The following is an 11,438-nucleotide window of genomic DNA, read 5'->3' on the forward strand; positions in this document are numbered from 1 at the left end:
GCGCAGGGCACTGCTTCCCCCTCCTGAGGCGCCGGAAGGTTTGCCAGAATTTCTTCAAGGCCAACCGATAGTCCTTCTCCATGGCCTCACTAACTCCTCCCAGACCCGAATTTTTGCCTCTGCAACCACCCAGGCTGAAGCTCGCTTGGCCCTCCAGCACCTATCAGCTGCCTCCGGAGTCCCCCAAGCCAAACAGGCTCGATAGGGCTCCTTCTTCAGCTTGACGGCATCCCTTACTCCCGGGGTCCACCACCGGGTTCGGGGATTGCCACCACGACAGGCACTGGAGACTTTACAGCCACAGCTCCGTGCGGCTGCGTCGAAAATGGAGGTGGAGAAAATGGTCCACTCGGACTCAATGTCTCCAACCTCCTTCGGGATCTGGTTGAAGCTCTGCCGGAGGTGAGAGTTGAAGATCTCTCTGACAGGAGACTCTGCCAAACGTTCCCAGCGGACCCTTACAGTAAGTTTGGGTCTGCCTAGTCTGTCCAACTTCCTCCAGCTGCCATCGGACCCAACTCACCACCAGGTTTGACAGCTCTGCCCCTCTCTTTACCAGAGTGTCCAAGACATATGGCCGAAGGACAGATGAAACAACCACAAAGTCGATCATCAACTTCTGACCTAGGGTGTCCTGGTGCCATGTGTACTGATGGACACCCTTATGCTTGAACATGGTGTTCATTATGGACAAACTCTGACTAGCACAGAAGTCCAATAACAGAACACCACTCGGGTTCAGGTTGGGGGGGCATTCCTCCCAATAACACCCCTCCAGGTGTCACTGTCGCTGCCCACATGAGCGTTGAAGTCCCCCAGTAGAACGACGGAGTCCCCGGTCGGGGCTCTTTCTAGCACCCCTCCCAGAGACGCCAAGAAGGTCGGGTACTCTACACTGCCATTTGGCCCATAAGCACAAATAACAGTGAGAAACCTCTCCCCAACCCGAAGGCGCAGGGAAATGACCCTCTCGTTCATCGGGGTAAACTACAACACATGGCTCCTAAGCTGGGGCGCTATAAGCAAGCCCACACCAGCCCACCGCCTCTCACCGCGGGCAACTCCAGAGTAGTAGAGAGTCCAGCCTCTCTCGAGGAGTTGGGTTCCAGAGCCCAAGCTGTTTTTGGAGGTGAGTCCAACTATCTCTAGTCGGTATCTCTCAACCTCCCGCACCAGCTCAGGCTCCTTCCCCCCCAGCGAGGTGACATTCCATGTCCCTAGAGTCAGATTCCGTGTCCAGAGATTGGGTCACCGAGGCTCACGCTTTCGGCTGCCACCCAATCCACATCACACCAGCCCCCTATGGTTTCTCCTGCAGGTGGTAGGCCCACAGGAGATCGGCCCGGCCGGGCCCCGTGGTGTAAGACCCGGCCACCAGGTGCTCACATGCGAGCCCCAACCCTGGGCCTGGCTCCAGGGTGGGGCGCCGGTTGTGCCATACTGGGCGACATCACGGACCTTGCTTTAATTTTCTTCATAAGAGGTTTTTGAACCGCTCTTTGTCTGGCCTGTCACATAGGACCTGTTTGCCTTGGGAGACCCTACCGAGGCAGAAAGCCCCAGACAACATAGCTCCTAGGATCATTCAGGCATGCAAACCCCTTGACCACAATAAGGTGGTGGTTCAAGGAGGGGCTTCAAATCAGGACCTTCAGCGTTCACTGGGACGGTTTGCAGCTGAGTGTGAAGCGGGGGGATGACAATCAGCACCTCCAAGTCCGAGGCCATGGTTCTCAGCTGGAAAAGGGTGGCTTGCCCACTTCAGGTTGGTGGAGAGCTCCTGCCTCAAGTGGAGGAGTATCTTGGGGTCCTGTTCACGAGTGAGGGAAGGATGGAGCGGGAGATCTACAGGCGGATCGGTGTATCTTCTGCAGTGATGCGGTCGATATACCGATCTGTTGTGGTGAAGAAAGAGCTGAGCCGAAAGGCGAAGCTCTCTATTTACCAGTCGATCTACGTTCCTACCCTCACCTATGGTCATGAGCTTTGGGTCATGACCGAAAGGACAAGATCCCAGATACAGGCGGCCGAAATGAGTTTCCTCCGCAGGGTGGCTGGGCGCTCCCTTAGAGATAGGGTGAGTAGCTCGGTCACTCGGGAGGAGCTCAGAGTAAGGCCATTGCTCCTCCACATCGAGAGGGGTCAGCTGAGGTGGCTCGGGCATCTGTTCCGGATGCCTCCTGTACGCCTCCCTGGGGAGGTGTTCCGTGCATGTCCAAATGGGAGGAGGCCCCTGGTAAGACCTAGGACACGCTGGAGGGACTATGTCTCTCGGCTGGCCTGGGAACACCTCGGTATTCCCCCAGAAGAGCTGGAGGAAGTGTCTGGGGAGAGGGAAGTCTGGGTGTCCCTGCTTAGACTGCTACCCCAGCGACCTGGCCCCGGATAAGCGGTAGAAGATGGATGTATGAATGCATGGACAATATATTACACAGTACACACTACACAATATATTACACATTACACATTGCACAATATATTACACACTACACAATGTATTACACACTACACAATATATTACACACTAACAATATATTACACACTACACAATATATTACACACTACACAGTATATTACACACTACACACTACACAATATATCACACACTACACACTACACAATATATTACACATTATACATTGCACAATATATTACACATTACACATTACACAATATATGACACACTACACACTACACAATATATTACACACTACACCACAGTATATATTACATTTTAGGCACTACACAACACCACATATTTGAGTGTGTGTGTGTGTGTGTGTGTGTGTGTGTGTGTGTGTGTGTGTGTGTGTGTGTGTGTATGTGTTTAGGGAGCTCATCCAGTCCTGGGCTGTCTGGTGATGATCCTCAGTATTGCTCAGCCAATCGTTGCCATGTTCCGCTGCTCACCACAGGATCAGAGGTGAGTGAGTGAGTGAGAGAGAGAGAGAGAGAGAGAGAGAGAGAGAGAGAGAGAGAGAGAGAGAGAGAGAGAGAGAGAGATAACATCATTATTTGTTTTCTGCAGGAGATTTATCTTTAACTGGGTTCATGGCATCAACGCATTAGTCATTAAAGTGTTAGCAGGTAAGAACACTACTCTTTTTTTTTCTTTTCTTCCTGTCCTTTTTTTCACGCTGCCATAAATGATTTTGTCTCTATACACTAACACTGACCTGAGATTAATACGTCACTCTGTTTGGTGCTCAGTGGCTGCGATCTTCACCGGTCTGCTGCTGGTCGACAGCTCAGAGTCTCAGTGGCTGCCAAAGGTGATGGGGGGCTTCGTGGCCTGGGAAGTGCTGCTCTTCCTCTGTCAGGATATATACCACAGATTCAGACAAAAAGGTGAGTGTCAGCGACACGGGGATAAAAACAGACCCGAATGCAGGATAGCCTAAAAATAAACTAGGTTTATTAAATAAAAATCACAAAACAGGGACAGAGACTAGGACACAGATTAGACAACAGATGACGTAAGATGACAAATGGCAACATCAGAGGATTCCGCGCTGCTCAAGGCAATGTGGCTCGACTAAATACTAACGACAATTAACATACGAGGAACAGGTGTGCAGAGGCGGGGAGGATGAGACAAGGGCGGGGCAGACATGTAAACATGTGGCCAAAGTGGTGTTACATAAAACAAAGACAGAGCTATAAGTTAGTCCTAGATAGGGAAGGGGGGGCTCTAATGATCTTTTCAGCTCCTCACTATCGGCTGCAGGGTTTTGTGATCTGAGACGGCGCAGTTCACAAACCAGACAGTGATGCAGCTGCTCAGGATTCTCTCAGTGGTCCCTCTGTAGAACATCGTCAGGATCAGGGGAGGGAGATGTGTCTTTCCCAGCCTTAGGAAGAAGTAGAGACGCAAGTGTCTTTATTGTCCAGGTGGGTGAGGGCTAAATGAAGAGAGCCGTTGATCGGTTTCGACAATACGCGAACTGTAGGCGGTCCAGTGGTAAGGGGGCACTTCATTACAATGGGTGTGAGTGTGGCAGGACGGTAGTCATTGAACCAGGACACTGTAGATTTCTTTTGGACGGGAACGCTGGTTGTTGTCTTGTGGCATGCAGGAACATTCACTGCTCAGGGAAATGTTGAAGATGTCGGCGAAGACTAGCTGTTCTGCACATTCCCTGAGCACCCTGCCAGGAATGTTGTCTGGTCCAGCAGCCTTCCTTGGGTTAACTCTGCTTAGAGTTCTCCTCGTGTCAGCCGTAGATAGACAGAGAACCTGATCGTCGGGGGGAGGTATGGCCTTCCTTGCCGCTACGTTGTTCTGCACCTCAAACCAAGCATAGAAGTCATTTAGCGCATCTTTGCATTTCCATTTACATCATTTAGCAGATGCCCTTATCCCAAGCGACTTACATTTTATCTCATTTTTATACAACTGAGCAATTGAGGGTCAAGGGCCTTGTGGCAGGGTTAAGGACCAACAGTGGCAGCTTGGTGGACGTGGGAATCAAACTCACAGACTTCCGTTTGGTAGTCCGGCACCTTAACCACTAGGTTACCACATCTCCGCATCTGGGAGGGAGGCATCATTATCACTGGAAGGTGAAGCTGTCTTGTAGTTCATAATCATCAGACACTGATCATCAGACACTGATCATCAGACACTATCAAGCCAGAGCGATGTTATTTTAGCACTTAGTAAACACCGATTTTAATTTTCTCACTACTATAGCTACATAATAGATTATAAAACCCATAAACTTTTTTGTGAAGATAATATCCAATAAGTGAATATTTGAGCTTATTAATTGTATTTATTAATAAACATCGATAATCAATGCATTTACACATTATGTATGAACTGATATTAACTGTTTTTCCCTCAGAACTGTCTGAAAGCGGTGGCAGTGGGGTGAGTGTGTGAAATCGTCGTACTTCAGTATTTCTGCTCGATTTTAAAGAGCTTTCATCTGAGTGGTTTTTGTGTTCTTTTTATTTCCTCCTCATGGATCAGGTGGGAACAGGAGTCCTTCTGCTGATGTTGTTCTTCGTGGGAAACCTGGCGTTCCTGGTGGCTCTGCTGGTTGGAATCGGAAATGCATAATCACGGAAACGGAAACGATGTCGGCGATTCTGAAGCTTTTTTTTAACTAAAATCTCAGGATGTTTTTAATCGGGTTTATTAATACGCTTAAACGTTCTTATTATTTTTTTAAACTGCATCATTCTTCTGCTCTGATTGTGCGTCTTTGTCTTATCAAGTATTTAATTCCACATATACCACGACAACTTGCCAACATTTAACATTTCTTATATCATATTTAAACCTTTATAGTTACATTTGAACTGAGTGAGTTCCTGTTATCACTAAAGTTACAGCAGCTATAAACAGTCATTACCTCACCAGATGAACCTTACTCTTACTAATGAAGAAAACTGTGCAGGTTGATAAGAGAACTAACTGAAGATCAGTATCAGGGAAAAGATGTGTGTGTGTGTGTGTGTGTGTGTGTGTGTGTGTGTGTGTGTGTGTGTGTGTGTGTGTGTGTGTGTGTGTGTCTCTTATTGCCTGAACACAAATATTTATCATCATAATATAAAGCTCATTAAGTTAAAAACTAATATAATTGTTATATTTTTGCACAAACACTTTATTTTTTTTATTTATAAAAACGAAAGCACAACCGTCTTAGGAACAAACCAGCTACGAAGTTGCGGTAAAATAACACTCTAGTCTTTCTTTTCTCCTAACGGTGTACATACATTTGTACCTTTTTTTGTATGGAATAGAGCTCTGTATATTTATGAGATACTACATTCATATCCATATATTATGAACAAAACTGTTTTATATTCATCCTGTAACCTGATTATTATTTTTATCATCAATATATTAAAAGCTTTTAAAATTTTGACCATTTTGATGATTGATCTGAATGATGCAGACATAAGGAAACTAGTCATGACCTGATATGACCCCTGACCCCTGGATAACGATGATAAACAACAGCAAGGTCTTTAAGATGCAATTAATACAATTAGCTGATAACTTTAACAAATCACACTTCATGTCATAAGTAGAATAAATATCCTGGTTACACCATCACTCTTCTTAACCATACAGTCCACAGATCTACAAGAGGAATGGTTTATAATCTCACTCTCAGTGTTTGTAATGATTTATAATCCCACTCTCGGTGTTTATAATGATTTATAATCCCACTCTCAGTATTTATAATGATTTATAATCCCACTCTCAGTATTTATAATGATTTATAATCCCACTCTCAGTATTTATAATGATTTATAATCCCACTCTCAGTGTTTGTAATGATTTATAATCCCACTCTCAGTGTTTATAATGATTTATAATCCCACTCTGTGTTTGTAATGATTTATAATCCCACTCTGTGTTTATAATAATTTATAATGATTTATAATCCCACACTGTGTTTATAATAATTTATAATCCCACTCTCAGTGTCTATAATGATTTATAATCCCACTCTCAATGTTTATAATGATTTATAATCCCACTCTCAGTGTTTGTAATGATTTATAATTCCACTGTCAGTGTTTATAATGATTTATAATCCCACTCTGTGTTTATAGTAATTTATAATGATTTATAATCCCACACTGTGTTTATAATAATTTATAATCCCACTCTCAGTGTCTCATAAGCATGGGGGCGTCTGATGCTTTCAGATATCCTCATGTTTCCATCACTCTGTTAAAAAAAAAAAAGCAAAAACAGGAATAAAAAACTTGGTCTTGAAAAACAATAAAAAAGAAAAAGAAAACAAGAGAGAAAAATGTCTGGATTTAAATCGAATAAATAAAGGTTTCAGTCTTAACGTGATCAGTGGAGGTCACACAGAAGGAAATAAAACGAGGAAGTGACTCTGCACACTTATCTTTTCATCTCAGATCTCATTGCTATGCTGAAAGCATGGCCTCATCTTCACGGAGACGTCTGTCTGATCTCGCCTGGATGATTTTTATCTTTAATATGAGTTTCTATTCACACAGAAGCAGCAGTGTGTCTGAGCAGACAGTCTACATTTCATTATGAAGTGTAATAAAGTTTCACACAGACCATCAAAACACAGAAACACCACAGAACTGTCTGTCTGATCTGGTAAACAAATCTGAGTGCTGATGAAGAGGCTGGACCATGGCCGAATGATGGAGAGAAAACTAAACAGTCTCAAGACTCCCCGTATTCTTTTCTGCTGGACAAATGATTAGAAGAACATCCTGGAAACTTCTCAGGTCTTGAATACTCTGTGAAATGATGTTAGAACAGTGAGTCTCATTCATCACAGACAGATTTATTCTTAAAGTTACAAAGAAAAAGTGTTCATGAATGTCCAGTTAGCTATGAGTGCTGACTTTAATGGAGTTCTGAATCAGGAACATGCTCAGAGAGATGTTTATCATCATGTATGTGAGAATATGAAGGGAATCAGCTGAGCTTGAGGAACTTTGTGAGGATCTTTGTGAGTATCTCTGTGAGGAACTCTGTGGGGAACTCTGAGGAACTCTGTGAGGAACTCTGGAAGGAACTCTGTGGGGAACTCTGGAAGGAACTATGTAAGCACTGCTCCACTGGTCCCACCATCTCTCAGGGTAAGAGGCAAGTATACTACAAGACTCTTCTCTGTTCTGCAACGAGGTGGTGGAATGAACTTCCCCTAGAGGTCCGGACAGCTGAGTCACTGGCTATTTTCAAACGTATTCAGGAAACAGTTCAACTAGCACTTCTTTCCTTATCTTTTGCATTTAAATAAAACAAACACAAACAAACAAACAAAAAAAAACTTAGGCACTCTTTGACACATGGTATCTTAAGTATGTAACCTAGTGAGCAGCATTAATGTATTCAATGGTAGAGATTTAAGCTCCTCTGGATAAGGGCGTCTGTCACATGCTGTAAATGTAAATGTAAATGTAAATGTAAATGTAAATGTAAATGTAAATGTAAGGATCTCTGTGATTAACTCTGGAACTCTGTGAGGAACTCTGTAAGGATCTGTTGTGAAAAATCTTGAGACTCAAGAATGCCCTAAAGTAAAGTGTTATGCCTTACAAAATATTACAGTTGGTGTTATAAGACATATGGGAATAGGCCAGATGTTGTAATAGTTTTAATAGTTTTAATGTAATACTGTATATACGACTAACATATAAATAGCAAGAAAAGATGTTTTTTGTGATCATAAACTTAGTAAAAGTAACCTGACTCGGTGCTATCAGGCCTAGTCGGTCTGATCAACGAGGTCAGATGAAGGAGTTTGGGTGGAGGAAGTGCGAGTCAGAGGTTTCTTCACAGTGTGTTAGGAAGTGAAAGTCAAAAGTTCACCTGAAACAGGCCTCGTGAAGGAAGTAGGGCGAGACAGCTGAATCGTTCGACCACCTGGACGAACCTGCTGACTCTGAGATCGAAGATCTAAGGGGAAAGGGGAACCTGACCTTAGTAGAAATAGGGGAACTACATGTAAGGCCTAAAATATGCGTGTGCAAGCCCGGTCTGGAAAGTGACAGACTGAGATCATAACAAAGTTCATACAGTAAGTTTAGTACGCTTAAGGAGTCAACATAGAACTCTACTTATATACAGAGCAACATTATAAACAGCAAGGGCTCCGCAAAAATAGCAATACAACATAACCAATATAAGTAAGAACTTTTACCATAATTCAAACTCATATAATCAGTAGAAATAATATACAGCAGGGGTGTCAAACTCTGGCCAAATTTGGCCCGCGGTGTAATTATATTTGGCCCGTGAGATCATATCAAATGTGCATTACAGCTGGCTAGCCGCATGCTCCGCTAATACCACAAATCCCAGAATGCCTTGCCACTGTATTGACGCGTAGTCACGAACAGCAAGCGCCCCTCATTCTCTGTTGACAGTCGTTAAAGGCAGGGTCTCCGATTTTTGAGAAATGCTTCAGGAAACCGAGTCGGGCCGAATAATAAACAAAAATCAAAACAAAAACAAAACAAACGTGTAGCCAATGAGCAGAAAGGGGCGGGGCTTGTCGATATGCGGCGGAGAGAGTGTTCAGTGCGCGTGTGTGACGTTAGCAGAAAGCGGTTTTAACATCGACATGGAGGATAAAAACAAAGAAAGAAAGAGAAGAAAGACTTACGATAAGGACAAGAAGTAGGACGTGTTAATATAGGATCAGCTTTCCAGCGCTGGAGAGAACTGAAGGAGCAGGAAGTTGGCCACATATTCACAGGTTGGAGTTTCCCGAGTCAATAACTCCTGAGCTAAACGTTGTTACTACACAAATAACACCTCTTTTCTATCGTAGTAATGTAGAGAGGCAGCTACAACCGCGTTTTGTGTAGTAACAGCGTTTAGCTCAGGAGTTATCGACTCGGGAAAGAACTCAGGAGTTGTTCCGAATCCTGTGTTTAAGCAAAACTAAAGTTTGTTTCCATATGAAAAAGGTTGAACATTACAGATCAGTTAATTGCAGTTCATTTTTCAATAAATATTCAGTTTGGCCCGTGACTTTATCTCAGGTTTATATTTCTGCCCACTGTGACTTTGAGTTTGACTCCCCTGATATACAGTATAGACTAGCAAGAAAAGAAATGATTAAACTTACCGATTGTAGCCGTAAAAGAGGATTAATCCACAAGACGTCTGACACGGAAGTGGCATGGACATATGTGTAAAGGGCAGACCTTGATTCTGGGAAATATAGGGAAGTCAGAAAAGGGCACTTAAGAGGCGTAGGAGGTAATTCTGTACAATAAGGGGAATTTAGAAAGGTCATGTAAATGATTAGGTGTGGCTTCAAATATAACTTTGAGAAAGAATGGGAAATTGCCTGAATGTATGTAAATTAAAGAGGCGGCGCTTAGAGGCACCGGGGTATATACTGAGGAGATTTTCTGGGGAGGGTTAGAACTTTTTTAATTTTTGGGAAATTAGTTGAACTTGTAGAACTTTTTGGGTTACGGCTGGAGGTCTTTTGGAGTTTTCATTTAATTGCTTTTGACTTAGAGATTTTTTTTTCCTTGAGCTCAATGGAAGTGTTGGCTGATTGACTGCAATAAAGAAGTTTGGTCAATCTCATCCAGGTCTGGAGAATCTTCTCATTGTTTTATGTGTATCAATTACAGTGTGATCAGTAAAGTTTAGTTTAAATAGTTAATACTCGGCTAAAAGTCTAAGAGCGCGGTTCACCCTGCGATATGTCCACTTGGAGGTGGCGTCTCTGAGTTCCGACAGATCTCTGTGAGGAACTCTGTGAGGAACTCTGTTAGGAACTCTGTGAGGATCTCTGTGAGAAACTCTTTTACTTTGTGATGATCTCTGTGAGGAACTCTGGAAGGAACTCTGTGAGGATCTCTGTGAGGAACTCTTTTACTTTGTGATGATCTCTCTGGGGAACTCTGTGAGGAACTCTGGAAAGAACGTCATACGCACATGACAACAAGGAGGTTACTGTGGTGCGTAAAGTGAGTTACCCCTCCCACTTCTGCTAGTTTTACTGAGATGTCTTGTCCCGTGCGGATTGGCCAATTATTATTACAGACGTCCTGAGGTAAAATTGCATTACTCCACGTCCCCACGTAAAACTAGTCCCGTCCGAATAGGGCTATTGTCCGTAATGATTACCGAGATGGCGCATTCGGACGGGAAAGTCACAGAGAAGCTCTGGTAATAATTACTTTACCCCCACGTCCCCACGTAGAACTAATCCAGTCCGAATAGGACTTAAGATTCTTTAAATGCATTAATACATTCACAGAAATGTCCTGAAATCAGCTCTTTCAAACCCTGAAGTCATCAGCATCATCGGTGAGTCCAGACTTTCAGTCCTGACTCTCATGAGCATTTATACACATGAACGGATCGTCTGCGTTAAGATATATAACTGAATACAGGAAGTGAAGGGTTAATAAAAGGAAGTGAAGGGTTAACATATTTAATAAACGAATGATTATTAGATGATGTTGGATGTTGTTATTGTGTTGTTTTGTTCGAATAGTTTCTCGGGTAACCTCTCCTCTGTGACTTTTGTGATTAATGTTATTCCTCACGTCTCGCCCACACACACCATCCAGAGGGACTTGTAACTGAAGGAAATACGAAGCAGCGTCAAACTCGGCTTGCAGCAATCTAATTAGCACATAATCACAGCTCCTGTGCACAGTGTGTCCCTAAAGTACTGTGTGAAAACACACACACACACACACACACACACACACACACACACACACACACACACACACACGCACACACACACGCACACACGCACACACACAGACTTTAAACATAACTTCTTGACTTTAAACCAAGAAAATGTTCCACCATCTTGTGTGAAGACTCTACATCCGTAAGCAATAACAGGAAAGACATCACCACATATTTTAGATTTAATAAATAATTAATGACATCATACTTTTACAAAATAAGTCTAGAGTTACATTTATTAACACAGAAG

At 43.4% G+C, this 11,438-nt stretch overlaps 1 protein-coding gene across 2 annotated transcripts in view; it reads left to right on the forward strand.

The window, feature by feature from the left end:
* The window catches only part of zgc:163022 (putative ferric-chelate reductase 1), a 17,838-nt gene extending 11,964 nt beyond the window's left edge, over positions 1-5,874 (forward strand). Inside the window, exons 12-16 of one of the 2 annotated variants that reach the window (XR_007140058.1) lie at positions 2,832-2,923; positions 3,029-3,087; positions 3,211-3,891; positions 4,848-4,873; positions 4,976-5,080. Coding sequence is in view for 1 of the 2 variants with exons in the window: in XM_027157613.2 (XP_027013414.2) it covers positions 2,832-2,923; positions 3,029-3,087; positions 3,211-3,348; positions 4,848-4,873; positions 4,976-5,065 (405 nt within the window). In the remaining variant the exon portion in view is untranslated. Of the gene's footprint in view, positions 1-2,831; positions 2,924-3,028; positions 3,088-3,210; positions 3,892-4,847; positions 4,874-4,975 lie in introns of both variants that reach the window. The other variant, XM_027157613.2, reaches the window with a different exon arrangement.
* The last annotated feature ends 5,564 nt before the right edge of the window (positions 5,875-11,438 follow it).

Source organism: Tachysurus fulvidraco, chromosome 3, assembly GCF_022655615.1.
Source record: "Tachysurus fulvidraco isolate hzauxx_2018 chromosome 3, HZAU_PFXX_2.0, whole genome shotgun sequence".
NCBI lineage: Eukaryota > Metazoa > Chordata > Actinopteri > Siluriformes > Bagridae > Tachysurus > Tachysurus fulvidraco.